Source organism: Nuphar pumila, chromosome 15, assembly GCF_984573655.1.
Source record: "Nuphar pumila chromosome 15, dmNupPumi1.hap1.1, whole genome shotgun sequence".
In the NCBI taxonomy this organism is placed as follows: domain Eukaryota; kingdom Viridiplantae; phylum Streptophyta; class Magnoliopsida; order Nymphaeales; family Nymphaeaceae; genus Nuphar; species Nuphar pumila.
Genome location: NC_143263.1, coordinates 88067634 through 88086250, shown reverse-complemented (window position 1 = coordinate 88086250; position 18617 = coordinate 88067634). Strand labels below are relative to the sequence as shown.

The 18617-nt window shown below is 35.9% G+C and overlaps 1 protein-coding gene across 1 annotated transcript; it reads right to left on the bottom strand.

The window, feature by feature from the left end:
• Positions 1-5756: 5756 nt before the first annotated feature.
• LOC149815915 (zinc finger protein WIP2-like) lies at positions 5757-8618 on the bottom strand. Its single transcript, XM_089989847.1, has 2 exons — positions 7912-8618; positions 5757-6330 (listed from the first exon to the last, which is right to left on the bottom strand). The coding sequence occupies exons 1-2, from the start codon at positions 8455-8457 to the stop codon at positions 5896-5898; spliced, it is 981 nt and encodes a 326-aa protein (XP_089845973.1). The 5' UTR covers positions 8458-8618; the 3' UTR covers positions 5757-5895.
• Positions 8619-18617: the final 9999 nt, after the last annotated feature.

Sequence of the window (18617 nt, the reverse complement as noted above, 5' to 3'; positions counted from 1 at the left end):
ATTGATGAGTCTAGAGCTAGGGTTAATGCTAAGTTAGAATTATGTAGACAGACATTGGAAGCAAGATGTTTTAAGTTGAGTAAGAGTAAGACAGAATACATGGAATGTCGATTTAGTAAGCAACGAAATAGAGATGGGAGTGTAGTGAAGCTTGGTGAGCAAGAAATACCGGTGGATGATTCTTTCAAATATTTGGGATCTATCATTCAAAAGTATGGAGAAATTGATGGAGATGTAAATCATAGGATAAAGGTTGGGTGGATGAAATGGAAGAGTGCAACTGGAGTGTTGTGCGATCGTAGAATGCCATTGCGGTTGAAGGGAAAGTTTTATAGGACGACTATTAGGCCCACTTTACTATATGGTACGGAATGTTGTGCTGCCAAGAGACATCATATTCAAAAAATGAGTGTAGCTAGATGCGTATGCTGAGATGGATGTGTGGAAATACAATAAAAGATAAGATTCGGAACGAAGATATACGTAAGAAGGTAGGCGTTGCACCTATTGAAAATAAGATGAGAGAAAATCGTTTACGGTGGTTTGGACATATTCGACGAAGGCCTAATGATGCTCAAGTTAGAAGGATGGAGAAATGAGAAAATATATTAGTTAAAAGAGGTCGGGGTAGGCCTAGGAAGACATGGATGGAGGTGATAGGCAAGGATATGAATGCTTTGAACCTCACCGAGGACATGGCATTGGATAGAAATGAATGGAGGAGAAGGATTCATGTGGAAGACCCAGAATGATTTTCTTTGTTGGTTCATATCGCCGACCCCAATTGTTTTGGAATGAAGGCGTAGTTGTTGTTGTTGTTGTATTCAAGAAAACATCAAAAGAGAGGAAGAACGGCTTAGCTCCAGCATCCACCAAGCAACATGGAATCCTACAAAATTATTTCCGAACAAAAATAATGTCTATTTTATACAAAATAAAATCCAGAAGTTGTAAAATATACAAAAAAAAAAAAATAGGTGTTTCCACCTTATGTCTATGATGGGTCAGGTCTGTGCGTTCAGGTTCGATGATACATCTTTCTCAAACATTTCTTCAACACGTCATCTTCAATGTCATCTGGATGCGCTGGCTTTGCCTTCTCAAACATTTCTTCAACACGTTCTCTTCAATGCCATCTGGATGCACTGGCTTTGCCTTCTTGGATAGGGCTGACTGTGGGCTTGTGGCATGTCACCTGGAATGGAATGAACACTGTTTAAAGCCCACGGTTTGCCACAAGGTCGAAACTGGGTGTACTTTCTTAGTGTGCAGGAGAATCTCAAGGCTTTTACCAATTAAAAGAGGAAGGGGGAAACGGTACTATTCTATTGGTCTAGCCCAAAAAAACAGGACAAATTTAAATTATCTTTTCAAAATCTCAAGATATGAAACAATATAAATAAATAAATAAATAAATATAAAACATTGAAGGTTTTCGACGAGGGTTTCTCGTCATAAAAAAAAACACTATAAATTAAAGCTAGGTGATATTTTAAAATACTGTGCTTTCTGAAATTACTTTTTTTAAATTTCACAATAACATCATATATATTCAAAATGTCGCCGATGTTTCTTAGATATAGAACCATTGCCTAAATTGAGTTTGACTCAAATGGTGTGTACAATGAATATAGGAATTTGCGTTTTGGTTCTACATGTTCGACACTGTCCAAGCTCATTGACAAGACTACCACACTTGGGTCACTTGTCTTGGATTCTACAAAAGGCTAAGTTTAAAAAAAAATGCTAACTTGTTCATTCGTTTGGGTCCAGACCCATTAGAAAGGGTTCTGCACTCGGGTCAGCAATTGGGAGTTGCTATTGTGGGATTCTGAACGTAGGGAGTGTAAAGGCATGAACCATGTATCCCAAAGTTTATGGGCATGTCAGAAAGAGGCCTTAAGTTGATGTGGGATGTATGATATTTTTTACTAAATCAGCTGTTAAGCTAATGATTTCAGGGAAAAGGGGAAAGCTATGCATGTGAAAAAGTAGGGCTTTGTTGTTCATGGTTACCATCCCCTATGACACTTTGTAGTACAACTGAAACCATTAAAAAATGAACCGTTGGGCCTTTCCCTCTCCGCTGCTCTCATACTTTTGCTTTCATTTCTCAAACCTTTGGTTCCAAGAACCCATCCTTACTGCCTGTACGTCAAACAAAGCTTTTCAGATTGAGGAGAAAAGCCTGCACTTTTCTCTCTCCTCTTTTTTGGCCACTTCCCGTTTAAGCCTCTCTCTCTCTCTCTCTCTCTCTCTCTCTTAAAAAAACCCATGCTGCAAATTGGATGTTGGCTGTTGCAGTCAAGGGAGAATCTTCAAATTATCCTAATCCAGTTAATTTCAGATGAAAATAGGATATAGAATAGAACGGCATGATGTATGAAAAAATGAAAGGAAAGATTCAGCAAAAAGTATGATTTCCATAAACGTTTTTTTTTCAGAGTAAATAATGAGAAAACATGTTTGAGTTGTTGCTGAAACTGTTTGCAGGATTATGATCACACCAAATGAGATGTTACATATAGCTGTTGCAGTTTCACTCTTGTTATATTAGGGTTTCTCTTTTAGGCTTCTTTTAAGGTTATCCAGCTTCTTAAGTTCAGGGAATGAGATTACCTTAGAATGACCTCTCTCTCTCTCTCTCTCTCTCTCTCTGCGTGTAGGTGCGCTCATGAGGGTTTTGTCCAGTTTTAAGAGTGAGACTGGGAAGTTGAGTAGATATTAGGGCATGGGTGTGTTAACACCCTTTTTCATTATATAAGCGAGCTTTAATTAGTAATATCTTAGTGAGATCTTGCCTTTATTTCAGTTGTTTTCTTCTTTTGTCTTTCCCTTTCCAAGTCTTGGATTTGTTCACTAGAAAACTGCCATTAAAAATATCTTGAAAAATATTGAGAAAAGTAAGGATAAGGCTATTGTACATCTAGAAAAATCGGACTAATATTTTCTTGTTGTCTTTTTCCTTTTTTCTTTTTTTTCATCACTCATATGGAATATCAGGACCGTTTCGGGATTTATTCTTTCAAAAATCAGAAACGAGAGAGAGAGAGAGAGAGAGAGAGAGAGAGAGAGAGAGAGAGAGAGAGAGGACCAAGCATATTATGAAAGATCATGAAGAAAGGGAGCATGGTCCCCAGAAGCAAGTTATCCTCAATTTCTAGTAAAGATTGAACTATGAATAAAGACGAGTCCTGCCTTTGCTTCTCAGCTTTTATTTTATTCTCTCATTTTCTCTACTGGGGTATTCTTCCTCATTTCTCCATTCATAGGGAAACAAAAGCAAAAGGCAGAAATCTACTAAATGTGTGGGAATGATAACAAAACGAAACGTGGTCATATCTCAAAAGTACTAGCGTTTTTTAATGTACAAAGTTTGTTTTAGCCATCGTCCAAACATTATATAGCGATCGAGAGAGAGAGAGAGAGAGAGAGAGAGAGAGAGAGAGAGAGGTGGTGTTGGTAGTACTTGTGGAGGTTGCTTGTTTGGAATGTAATTCATAACTCAGAAAATAAGAAGGAAGAATGGCTTGTTGGAAAAATTGATAAACGCCTAAACAATTACGAAAACACAAGTTGCACTGTGCACGTCACAAAAAAATCAACCAGTCAAACTTTTATAAATTATTGTAAACATCATCCTCTTTGGTTCTTTCCATCAGCACCAGAGGGGAGATCAAACTGAGCATATTATTCAAATGCAATCGGGTAAAAAAAGAAAAGGAAAGCTGTAAATATGGGATTACTATATTTGTATTGAGAAAAACATGCTGGAAAGAAAGGGCAAAAAAGAAAAAGGAAAAGAAAAAGAAAACAAGGGATTTATCTTCACCTTCCTTTTCTTTCTATTTTGTTTTCTTTTTTTCTCTCTCTTTAATCTTTTATCCCTCTGTTTCTGCTGCCCCGGGATTCTCAAGAACAAAACGGTTTCACGACTTTTGGAAATCTCAACCACACACCTCGTGATTAGACTTGAGGGGGACAAAGTTGTCCCCCACTGCTGGATGATGAATAGCAGCAATGGCTTAATTTATTATGCCTTGGTCTGTAATCTTTAAAAAATAAGGAAAAACATTTAAAAAGTTCTGTACCTTGGGTTTTCGGTCTACCTACTGTTTGGCAGGTTGGACAATTTAATTCTGTTGTCAGGAAGTGAGCCATCAAACACCCCTCACCCTCCCCTCTACTTTTGTTATTATATGCTTACCAGCAAAGGTGGGATGTGACGTGGGTCATCTTCCCTACATCTTCCCTACAGCTGTATCTGCATGTCAATGAAGAATGTCAAACAAGGTTTGATTTCTTCCCTTCCCCCAACTCTGCTGTTTCAGATCATGAGTGAAAAACAGATCACAACACTTGCACTTCAAAATTACACATGCTCTGTGCCCTCTTTAATAACAAGTACCTTAACATGGTTGAGACAAGGTGGTGGTGGTGGTGGTGGGCGATTTGTACAAGATAGACACTCTGTTATGCAGAAGCCAACGAATGAATACCATAAAGGAGTACAAAGATTGATGGGTTGTCTTTGAAACGACTCATGACCTTGCATTTGACTGATGACGTCTAGACGTTGAATTGTTGCTAGCAACGGACGAGATTCAACCGCCTTATCTTATTTATTATTGTCTTTATTGTTCTCCCTCCTTACAATCATTAATTTCATGAATTTGTATGCTGCTCTCTCCTCCAATCCAATGGCATGTATATGTTCCCATCTTTGACAAGCACTCCCCCGTCCTAACCAGGCATCCTTTGCTCCTAAAAAGGCGTTCTAACCTCATCAATAAGAAAGAGAGAGGGAGAATATTTTCTTGTGATAATCTTGACAAAATTTCTTATGGTGTGATGATATCTTGTGTGAGAATAAAAATTTCTAATAAAGGGCTTGTGTTCAAGGGGAACACACTTCAAGAATAAGGTATTTGAGGTCATTATCAAATGGAATTTCACCATAAGAAATATCTACAAAACCTTCTGTTCCTATTCTTTAGTTTTCGGGAAGTTGGTAAAGTTGGATGGAACATGGGGAGGTTAATTTGGCTATTGAATTGTGGCACTTCCCTAGATTAATATAGATCACACACACACACACACACACACACACACACACAGGGAAAGAAAGGTTGCCCCATGTATTCATTTCTAAACATAAATGGCAAATTACTTGATCCATCTCTTACTAAAAGTTTCTATTGAACTTCTCTCCGGTTCCTTAACATGCACTGAGACAGCAGCATCTATAGAGTTTAGGCCTCCAGGGGATATATATGAAACATTACCCCTTGATTTTCTTCATTTTGGTGGCTCTTCTTAAACTTCTACCATTTTTGTCGCTATCTTAAATATGTACATTAGTACATTCATCTTACCTCCACGTACTCTATTTGGTGCCACTTTGCTTTGCTCAATACCTTGCACTGCAAAGTAGTTGAGGTTTGGATTGCCTTACGAGAATAGTCCTTCAAAGTGAAGTTCCCACGTCATTTGCCACAGCCATATGATTCTCTCTATTGCATTCATTTTTTACTAGTCATACTACTAACTTCTTGATAACAACCCACATAATTTATAGAGAAACCAAATTTCTAGTATACACAGATGCATACATACATGCATGTGTTATATATATATATATATATATATATATATATATATATATATATATATATATATATATATATATATATATATAGCTACTTGTAAAAAAAGGAAAAGACACTGAAGCAAATGGATTTACATAAGATGGACCAAGTATTGCATTTGGATTTAATTTAAGGAAAGCCAAAAGGAAAATCCCAAATCCACCTGGATATGAAAAGACTCCAGAACTACATCAAGGATAAACACAAACTTCTTGCTAACTTAACTCTCATTTTCCTTGCTCCAATTTCACTGAGATTCATCATCTTGTTCAATTTCAGAGGCAGGATCATCATCATCCTCAAAACAATCTATGCCGTATGCAGCATGACCATTGCCAAAGGCCTTGATATGATCCTTGAGGGATCTTTTGTGCTTGAAATCGGAGCCACATGCACAGTACCAGAGCTTCCCACAGTTCTTCTCATGTGTTCTCCAGTCACCTCTGACAGCAAAGGCCTTGCCGCATTTCCTGCACATGAAAGGCTTAATTCCATGCTTTCTCTTATAATGTGTCTGTAAGGTTCTGAAATCCTTCAATGGCTTTGCTCTTGGGTGATCAATGTTATTCCTACAACCAGGAGAACAGCAATAACAAGGGAGCCTAAGCATTGCTGTTGGTTGAGTTCCCCTAAGAGACTCCGGACCTTTCCTGTATTGAGATCCATGCCCCCACATATGCATCTGCATTGACCCAAAAATTGAGCAACACATACCGAAACCACAAAATAAAAAAGAGAAAAAAAACATAAGCTTCAATGTCTAAATCAATACTTATTGGAATCAAATGCAGAATGACGATAATAACTAATAAAGACCAATGAATGAAGTTATGCATACATGTAAAGAAAAAAAAAATTAACACTCACATCATCACTAGTAAAACTGTTGGAAACTCTGATAAAAGGAGGAAGATTTTAGGATTTTGCATTGGTGATACCATAAGTTGTAAATATATCGCATTTATTGATGATTATGAGCTGTTAAACAAGTGGAGTAGCTGTAGAAAAAATGCCTGCCCACTTTATAGTGCGTGTATTTTTTAGAAAGATAAGATATATAGCACCGTAAATTGTTTTGGGTGTATTTAGTTTGATTTCAAAACGTTTTCTGTTTTTTCTTACTTAATGAGATATCATACTCCACCAGACGTAGTAGGATAAGAAGATGCATGTTTCTCTAGACTCTGTGTGAGAGAGAGAGTTTATTGCTTTACTTTTAAGAAAGAGAAAGCTGGTGAGTAGAGTAGATATATGTAAGGTTTTCTCTAATAAATATATTGGATGATCTCATGGTTCAGAGAGGCACAGAGGCAGGCAAATCTTAGACTGTGAGTTTCACTGTGACCCCTAATCCAAAGGCCTGAAAAGAGGAACTCAGGAACTTTCAGAGCTTTGGCAGAGTCCTTACACGCGCCGATGACTCACACGCGTACATACACACGTCCCCAAGTACCAAAAGCAGAAGGAACAAAGCCCATGAATTGTTCAATCACGCACACAAAAAGAAGCTTAACTCACACTGTATATATGGTCTCTTCTTACATGGCACCACCACCAGCCATGCAAAAAAAAAAAAAACCCTCTCTCTCTCTCTTGGAAGCGTGTAGGATGAGAATCCCACGTGCTCAGTGTGAAGAAACTACAAGAGAAACTGGGATCAACAACTGCAGCCAAGAACATTTTCCTCAGAAAGTATGTAGATGTTGAATTAAATTAACATGCCAACATCATAATAGAAACTTGAGAATAAATGAAGATGAAGGACGAGCAGAGGTTTTTGACATAAAGCAGCTAAAAGACGTGTTAAGGATAACTCTCACAAGCTAACTATAAAAAACGTTACCAAACAAAAACCGAAGAAACAAGCATGAAAACACGGCAACAAAGGAAAAGAGATGTAGAAACATTTGCCACTGGATCAGCAAGACTTTTAGTGGTACAATATACAGAAAATCAAGAACCAACCATGGACAACCAACAAGCACAAAGGGACCAACCTTATATACAACACTAGAGAGCCTAGGAAGTGTTTAAAACCCAGATCACACATTCAAACATCAGAAACTGCATTAGAAATGCCAGAAAAAACAACTAGATGAAAAATTGCTTCGTCCCAAGATCAAACTTGCCAACACAAAAAACTGTGAACGGAAGCTGAAAATAGATATGCAACATACACAACAAAAAAACCCAAACGAACAAAGATTCACCAAGTCAGTAGGACTGGAGAGAGAGAGAGAGAGAGAGAGAGAGAGAGAGAGACCTGCATATTATTGTAGCGGTTGAAAGTCTTGGAGCAGACAGGGCAGGCGAACTGAGTCGGGCCGATCAGAATCTGTGAAGGGGTGGGGATCCAGTACTGACCCTTGTTGAGTCTGTTTGTAGGGTACCCACCACCAGCAGCCCCATCCTTGTCTGCATCAGGGCAGGAGCAGGAGACCTGTGTAAGCAGGTCGGCTGCCCCATGGTTAGGCAACCCTATGTGCAAGGCCACTGTCACACTGCCATCTCCCTGATCACTGTTGGTAGATCGGTAGCTCCCTGCCTCCTCCCTCTTGTCTTTGACATCATCCATGTGAGCACTGAAAGATGCCTCACCCTGACTCTTCTCATCATCCCTCCTGGGGCTCAGGCTCAGCAAGGGAAGTGCTTCCCTTAGAGGTGGGGAATCTGGGGGTTCAGCACTCACAGACTGATAATTATTGTAATAGGATGAGAGGGGAAGGTAAGCAGCAGATTGCTGTTGATAGACAAGGGAGTTGTAGTAGTTGAACCATCCTCTGAACATGCTAGAGTAGGGATCATTCATGTTGGAAGGTAGGAAGCTAAGAAGGCTGCGGATGCTTATTAAATAGAGTGAATACAAGCAGAAAAAAAAAACTGAAAGAGGGAGGAAAATAAAGTTGGGTTCCTCAGAGGGAGAGAGGGGGATGCCTTCTTCTTTAGTATCACATTGTGGAAGATAAGAGTTGTGAGTGCATAATTAAAGTACACGAGGAGAGGGAGAGTGTATGGAGATGGGAGGTAGGAGATGAGGGAGAAAACCCAAAAGACAGTCACAGGTTGGGGTTAGAAGTTGTCCCCCATGATGTGCACTCATTGTCAATGTGGTCATTCATGTATGTTGCTCAATTACGTAAGGCACACCATGGGTTAGGTTGAAGTTGCTTAAATGCCATCCATCATTAAGATATAGCATACTAGCGGGTTGGAGTTATGACAATGTCAATAATGCCCTCCATGAATGACGGTGCTTCTTTCAAAACCTTCGTATCCCAATTATTGCCAAGTTTGATCTTGTCAAACCTCCCATTGCCTATTCAGTATGGCATCCATTAACAAGAGAGGGAGTATGTATTAGGGAGTATACATAGTAATGCTAAGGTGCATGATCACTTTCGAACATGACCAGTGCTGTGCGCGATGGACACTCAGCGTTATTATTTTTGCATAACACCTAAAGGTTCCATACCTTTAACCGTGACTTTTTGTCATCGCTAAAGGTGTTATTTGAGGTAAATTTGTGTTGAGTGTGTGAGTTCAATCTGGTCATGTTCGAAAGTGATAATGCACATACACATTTGTGTGTGTGTGTGTGAGAGAGAGAGAGAGGTGCTCAACCCGAGCTCAAGCAGGCTGACCATCCATCGTGTGATGGCACAAAAAATACAAAAAATCATGCAAAAAAATAAAAACACGCAAAAACCCCTTGAGTGGTGCTTCCAAACGCTGCTAAAAGCAAAAAGAAAAATAAATCCGTGTTTCTATACTGGGATTTTAGCAGCATTTCGAAGCGCCACTTAAGTGTTTTTAAGCAAATAAAAACATGGCCTTTTTTGCTTTTTTCACATGGATGGTCTGCGTCATTGAGTGTGGGTTGAGCACCTATGGATTGAGCAGCTACCAATCTCTCTCTCTCTCTCTATATATATATATATATATATGTATATATATATATATATATATAGAGAGAGAGAGAGAGAGAGAGAGAGAGAGAGAGTTTTGCATGATCGTGAAAATCTCGGTTGAGATATTTTTATTTACTCCTTAGGAGGTCTCCTATTGTTGTTGTTGTTGCTTGCTCAACAATCATGTATTTGGGCTTTAGAGAAAAAGAACGATTGAGCTGGTAATAATGAAATATACGGTAGTGCTTAATGAATGAATGGCAACTTGAAAGTTAGTTGGTAATTAAGGGCATTACGGCCATCCAATCTCCAATGAAGTTGGGTTACAGGCGGTTTTAAGTATTCCGGCATCTGCGTTGGTGGAAGAGCTTTGGGTTGGAGGGTGTCGGCTCCAGTGACTACTGGTTGAGACTATTATGTATGTCAACTACACATAACATATCCATCCTTGAGCTTCCATCATGTCATCAACACCACTAGCAGCCCACCACCATTATCATCATCTTAATCATCGTCGTCATCAACCCTATCTTCCAATCTAAAAGGTAGTAAAAAAGTAGTATATATTTGCACCAACTTTTCAACATACCGAAATATCAATTAAAAAAACAATAATGAAAGGCTGATCATGCCCTAAGATATCTAATACATTCTGTTATAAATCCACAGATTCTCATTCTCAAGGCCTTTTTGTGTCTTTGACCAAGAATGTAGGCAGCGACTATGGTCTACCAGACGCTTAGGGTTAGCTAATTCGATTCATGTTGTCACCTTCACTTTGCCTTTATATCTTGGCATGGCTCCACCTAAAGCATGCTTTTGCATCCCTCACATAGGATGGCCATTAGAAAAGCTGCACAGAATTGACCCATGCTTTGTATCCAGTTATCCAAAAACTTCAGGCCAATATTGTGCCAAAAAAAATTTTGTCAAGCCTATCAACTCTCTCTCTCTCTCTCTCTCTCTCTCTCTATATATATATATATATATATATATATATATATATATATATATATATATATATATAGAGAGAGAGAGAGAGAGAGAGAGAGAGAGAGAGAGAGAGAGAGAGAGAGACTCCCTTTTTCATTAGGTCACCATGAGGATCTTTCATAAATCACAGTTTTAGGTGTTTTAGGTTAGATATGAAACATTAGATGTGTTTATTATTAATTATTTATTAAGAAACAAACTTTGTTTCAAATTGATTTGATGAAAAAGCATAAATATTTTAGCATCATATTTTAGTATAATATCAACCATAGATTTTTTTACATCTTTAAAATACAGATCTAAGCATAAAGATGTTTAATCAAATATATATTTTCTATTGAATAAACAATGGGACACTTTCATTTGTTTTTTTGGCAAATCTAATGTTGCAATTGTATACAGTATAACTCGTTCTAGAAATCAACGCTTGGATCATGTTTTTCGATGAACAATTACATATAAAAAAATTGAATTACAGATTTTTAAACCCCATAAAAACTTGTTCAAATGTCAGAATTGGATGATTAAAGAGTTTTTTTTTTCGAATAAGAGTTAGTTGGAAGATGAGACCCCCTCCTTTGCTGATGACAAAAACTTAGTTACAAAAGCATATACACCCCAATGGGGACCAAAACCAATCACAAAGTAATGCAAATGAATGGGAGGTGTGACGCTAAAGAGGCACCTTAATGATGTTCGGAACACTAAAAAATCTTATGGAACTAAACCTAGGCAAACTAAAACGGCAATATATATATGAAGGAGAATGAAAACCCTTCCAAACCTTTTCAATAAAAAATTTTGGTGTTTTTTTCAAAATTTTGACCGTACAGATGTGTTCAACATGATTGATTTACTATAAATCGATATTTGGATCATGAAATTTGGATAAAAAAATGGTATTTGGAGACTCAAAAATTTATGAAAATTGTACACATTTTGAAACTTATAAAAACCTATCCATGCATTGGAATCAAATGCTCCAAGAAGTGATTCCTATAAAAACATGCATATAGATCACATCCATAGAATTAAAAAAAAATATACCAAAAATTCAATCAAACGTCCATTGGGAAGGTTTGGGAGGGTTTCAATCCCAGAGGTTTTCATTTCCTTATATATATATATATATATATATATATATATATATATATATATATATATATATATATATATATATATATATATATATATATATATATATATTCTAATCAATGTTGTGAATGTCGTGCTAACACCCTTAGGTTATTTAGATTTCAGATTGTCAAATTAACCACATTAAAGGTTTCCAAAAAATATAAGATTTAGCTATATATCTCAAGTAAAATCTGATTTTTCTTAATAGGTACTCGAAATCACCCCAACAATTTCAGTAAAATAATAAAACAAGAGGAACTTAAAAAATTAGCAGCAACAGAAATCAATAAACAGACGTATCCTGCTCTCACAAGAATTCTGTATTCATGCAGCTCAACAATGAACAAAAAGTTTAATGCAGGGACGTCTGAAAATTATAGTTTTAAGTAGTGTCAGTCCCAACGAATAAACGACTATGTTAGCACTTTAGAGAGTGTTAAACAAAGGCTGTGAGCAGTGGATAGTAATGGGAAAACATCTACATGAAATCGGCAAAAATAAACAGGTGAATCAACTTTCAATGGCAAATGGAAGTTTAATGTATGCCTCCTGTTTGTGGGTTGTTATTGTGTTCAGGTAAGACAGTCATGACAAAAGTTAAGCCAATGCAGAATTATCTCTAGCGCAAGAAATGCAACAAATACGCCTAGGTTACTATTAGAACCTCCAAAACTTTTGAAGTTGATCGTTTGGAAGAAGGCCTTGAAGGTAAGTCTAGATTTTCAACAAAGCGATATTGCAATTTTAGCCCGATAGACTCAAGAGTATTGAACCTAAGATTCTTTGATCGTGGGGGCATGAGGTACATGTCTTGAGGGTGCAGAACTCTGTCAAAAATGGTGGGAAAGAGGTATGAGGTTTCTCATGGTTGTGGATTGGGTCAAATAGTGAAAACATGGTTAAACAACTAAAACGAGTACGCATAGTTTTGATCCAATAAGTATTTCAGGTGTAATTTTGGTCCATAACCGAGAGACTCTAGTCTGAGGGTTCTAGGAACACCTAGGAACATGTGTGAGGGACTTGATATGATCTAAAACAGGAAAAGGCTGTTGACAGTTAGGGTTATAGGTTTAGAGAATTTGGGTATTTTAAGTACCTGATAGGATGCAGTTTTAGGTTTCCAAGTTTAAAAAGCCAACAAAAGCTATTCTAAGGATAAATAAAGGTTATAGAGGTACTTTGGAGGTCTGTAATAGGCTGAGATGAAGTTTTTCACGTTATAAAATTCAGGCACATGATTTGCAATGCGAAAATGTCACTCGACTCACTAAAAAAGCAAAATGCATGGCTCAAGACACTAGAAAGCTTAGGCTCTTAAAGAGGGCTGGATGTCCAACTCTTGGAGGCTTGGTTCATTGAGGATTAGGGAGGGACAAGAGAGGTCATGAAAGAGTTGAGAGAGTATAGAGAGAAATAGAAAAGAGAAGAAAGAGAAAAAGACACAAAAGAGAGGGATGGCTAGAGAGAGAATTCAGAGAACTTTAATGTATTATTCAATGCCCAAATAAGTTTTTTCATACCTATTTAAATAGAGGGAGATGGGGTTGAATATTAATTACCTAAAACTACTTTGAATTAGAAAAGTTAATAACCTAACTAAGCTAGGACTCCTACTTATTTAATAACTCTATACTAATTAACCAAACTAATTAAAAACTCTTAATTAAAAGCAACTAATAAACTTTTAAAGTGTGTGTGTGGGGGGGCGGGGGGGGGGGGGGGGGGTGGAGGGCAGGGGGAGTCCTCTAGGACTCATCTAGATTCACCCCTCCATGTGGGATCCTCTGTTAATTAGCTTGTGTCCTGGTCATGCCATGTGTTCAACTTCTTATCCTTCTGGTCGAGACTCTAAACAATTAACTCTTAAGCAGATAAGACACATTAGTTGTCTTGTTATCAACCTGGGATCCATACTGTGTTGGTCGACCTTTATGGGGATTTGAAGCTAGTGTCTGGATCATGGACAATGGATCTAGATTGCTTTTCATTTTTTAAACCGTAACAAATCCTCCATGCTTCATGTACTTTGTCCCCAAGGTCCAAACTGTAATGCCCCAAAAATTATAACTAAAAAATATGAGAAATTTGTTTTTTTGTATGCAAGGCCTTATCTATGGAATTGCTCTATTTGGACTAAGATCTAGGTGGCTCGACTCAGCTTTAACACAAGCGTATATTAGCCTACTAGAACTCGGTTTGAGAAAGAGACAACCAAGGATAAAAACCTTTTATCAAATAAATATTGAAAGCATAGTGAAAAATATTTATTTATTTTGGTTAAAAATTTCGGGCGGGTTACAAATATGACAACTCAATATGGGTCTAGATTTATTGGACTTGGGTCCATCTTTAACTCATAATTTGGTTTCCACTCAAGAGTTCAAATAACAATAACATCCATGCACTTAATCAAATTAATTGGGAAACATAAAAAAATTAAATACAAGTTTAAGCAATTCATAAATTGTTCACAAAACAATCCAAGGTCTAAGAAATGGTCATTGGCACCATCCGCAACATCCCACATCACTGTAGCTTCCCATTCATTATCTGTATGTGGTAATATAGAGATCAGACTTTAATGAGTCTCAATAAGAAACACCATAACTATGCATGCATATACGAAACTAAGGAGACGTAATCAAGCATTCTTACAAGGCATACACTAAGCAATTTAGCAATCAATATGCATTCACATAGATAATTACAACAGTTATGTAGCATATTAACATTACATATCACTAATTTAACAACATAATCAAATTACATGCTTTTAATACAATTATAACAACTACATAATTAAAAAGTGAACCTACTCAATTAATGCATTGTTTCTCTTGCTTACCAACCTTATCGGGTACATGAAGGGTATACCACTACCCAAATGAGACTACTTGGGTGTTTATTATGATGTGCATTTTAGATTTTCTGAGTAACTTACTAAGTCAGAACCCACTGAGAGCGATCCGTAATAAAGAGAAGTTCCCCCACTGGCAGTAAACAGATTGATTCTATAACTTTACAGAGTATTGGGACATACCACCTAAGTCACACGATAGTCTCGACTCCCTAACTTCGAGGATTAAGGACCAAGTGAGATACAATTGCTTTAAAGAATACAAAAAGGTTTAACGGAGTTTTGTACCACCTACTCTCTCCAAGGTAGACCAAGGATCACTTATAACATACACCTTAAAGTGTACCTAGAATACATGGATGTATTTAGTAATGTACACCCTCTAGGTATACTCAGATTCGCTAAAAATGTTATCTTTATTAAAGTCATAGGTCAATGCAGCTTATTCATAATTTGGTGCACTTTCAATATCTTATAGATTCTCAACAACTCATTGCTCATACTTGATTGATATCGTTTACATGCATATTTTTCATGCCTTATAGTACAATGATATCACATGGCTTTATATACATTCATGCACACATAGCACTTCATTGGTTTCTTAAACTGCAAATTCATTTATCAATATATGTATGCATGTCTCTTCATGTCTTACCGTACATCATATATAAATATATGCAACACAATAAATTTGTGCTCTCATAGTACTAAATCGGTTTCTTAAATCATGAGCTTATACATGAGAATTCACATGTACAAGCATGCATTTCATTACTCATAGTGCATAGCAACACATAAATCATCATAATGCATACCATAACATCATATTACATGTCATAATCTCATGATACATGCCATATCATCATGTTGCATATCATTATTCATTCAAGCATATAAACACAATATGCAATCCATTAGCCTTGTAGTAGAAAATTATACCATATGAATCAACTCACTAGTTCATTTTTGGAACCATGACATAACCCAAACAAGAGTTCCAAATTCTTAACTGCATTGACAGGATTTATCAACCAATGCAAATACTGTCATGGCCAGTATACAATGAATTTAAATCTTAGAATTTTACTGTAGATGCACATATGTGTTAGTTGTCTACCAGCATTAACCTAGATCCAAACTCATTCTAAATCAGAAAATAACAAATCTTTTATTGAAACCTATTTTCTGTTCATAGAATAGTCTTATCTTGTTTGGCCTTACCGAAGAAACATCAAGCAACAAATTTTAAAATGAAATAAAATTTATAAATTATATTGTAGTTAGTTAGGTGTGTCTGATACAAGGTTCAAAAGAAATCAGGTCAAAACTCCATACCAGTTGGGAACTAAAATTCATGCACTACATCCTATTCTTGTTCTTGGAGAGATTGTTCCAAAAATTTTAGGTTTTGGAACAAATTTTTATGTTTTTTAATTCCTAAACAATAATAAATCAATACATAAAATTTTTATCTTGTGTTGCTCAATATATAAAATAAAAATATAAAAATATTGTCCATAAACATTAAACGGTTTGAGAGAAATAAAATTAGCAAAATCATGCAAACTTTATAGATTTTTATCAGGACAAAAATCTTGTCCTCACTTGGAAATGTCGAATCTCTCAATCCGGACCTCAAACAAACCCATTTTTTTTAAACTACTCCTACATGTCTAAAACAACTTTTTAAAATTTAAGAATTTTTAGTTTTATTATTTTGGAGAACTATAAATTTCTTTCAGACTGGTTGGATTAGAAATAATTGGATGTAATACATTTTCAAAAAATATATAAATAATTCTATATTTTTTATAAAGAAAATACCATAATCATGTATTTCATGATTTTGATTCAATATAAACACATCCTATACATGCATGTACACATCCAAGTATACTGTAATAACATAAATAAAATTCATAATATGAATCAAATGCAAGATCCAATGTATTTGTATAAAAAAACATAATTTTCTAAAAAAGAATCAGTTTCACATACATGGATCATATTCCTGGATTTTTAAATCAATCATAAACAATGAATATCAAATCTAACATAAGCCTAATATATATGTGTTGTACATGAATAAATCTAATGTAAAACATAGAACATAAATCATATAAAATGTTTTTTCAAAAGAAACCTTTGAATCAAGCTATACACCAAAAATGATTTTTTGGTAAAAATGGTTTTAAAGGTTTTAATGCCCCATGGACTGTATAATATCAATCCCTACCTCAAACATGGTTGATTTACATGTTAATATGCATATAAGGATCTTATCCCAACATGCACATAGTCTTTAGCATCATACATATACTCATAATTAGAGTGCACCTACCTCAAAAGTTAAAAACTAAAAACCAAAAACTGAAATTATAAAACTAGTGAATCACCCTACTTGATGACCACCATCTTCTTCTAGTTGCACCAGCAATGAAAGAACAATTACACCAGCTCCAAAAACATCCAAGAGGGGCATAAAATAGGGAGAAGAAGAAAGAAAAGAGAGAGAAGTAGGGAGAGAGAGAAAGAGAGATAGCTAAATACCCCCATAGGGGTGGGGGAGGGAGGCAAGACCTCTTTATATGGTCTTTCCTCATAAGACCCTAGTTCAAAGAGAAAATCCCAATGAAACATCTCAGCCAATTGAGATTCCAATAAGATTAGGTAACCATAAATGATCTAATTAAGAAATAATGAAGTTATTCCAAGTTTCATAACTAAGGTAATTAGTTAGGTAGTTTGACTTTGAGCTACTTATATTGAAATATAGAAAATAGGTGGGGACAGCCTACCCTTATTTGAGTTGGGCATGAACTCCACCCTCTAAGGGGCCCACCCAAAGGGCGTCCCACCCTATGGGTCTCACCTTGAATTCAAATACCAAATTAATTCCATTTTTATTCTAAATTAAATCTCCAACTTAAATTCAAGTTAAATTGAAATTTCAATTTAACTTTCAAGTCAAATCCAAATTCAATACCACATTCAAATTCATTCAAATCCCAAATTTAAATTCACATTCAATTCAAATCCAAATTAAATTAAATGTCATATCCAAGTTTACATTTAATTAAATCCAAATTCAATTAAACTCTAAATTCAAATTCATGTTTAATTAATTTCGAATCCAATTAAGTTCCATTATAATTGAAATTCACATTAAAATTAAAATTAAAATTGAAATTAACTCTTGAATTAAAATTCAATTCTAATGAAATTAAATTATAAATTAATTTAACTAAGTAGGACACCTAATTAATTGGGTTAAGTAGGATTCCTTTTTCAATATCTGTGGTTCATTTAGAATATCTAAGATCCATTTCATATGAAGTCCAAATTCTAATTCTATATAAACTCCTAAAATAAATTTCAATTCAAATAGCATTTCAACCCAATTTTGAGACATGAAAATTCATCTTTATTTATTTAATAATTGTAGAAAATTTATAAGTATTACACAAACTCTAAGAACTTCTTCAAATCAAACTACCACTCCCATGTGGTAGTGTCCTTACCCCTACTGTCCCACTCTACAAGATGTTTCTACATCATATAATTGTACTTGCAGAGTCTCTTGGTCTTCAAAATTATAATGGGTCGGGGCTTTCTATCCTTATCATAGGGAGAATCTAATACCATTGGCGACTCACCATGGAACAACTTGAGGAAAGAAATATGAAAGACAGGCTACCGCTTTATTCACAATCTTCGTCTGTGAGTGTTGAACGATACTATAATTCAATTTTCTCCCACTAAGCTTAAAATAGGTGGTCTAAAATTGACTCAAGAAGATCAAGTTTTGATCACTCATAATGCTTCTTATCATCCCTTAGAGCTTCACCCTGTGGCTTACAAACTATTTGGCCGCAACCCAATGAAATAAGCGTACTTGAAAATTTTGCCCATCACTACCATGATGACTTCTTTTCACTCACATGAAGGTAGAGCTTCTACAAAATTCATGAAAATATCTTGTCACTCTTGCTCAGAAATCAACAACGACCATAATAACCTGGATAGTTTTATCGCCTCATACTTATTGGCTTGACAAACTACACATTG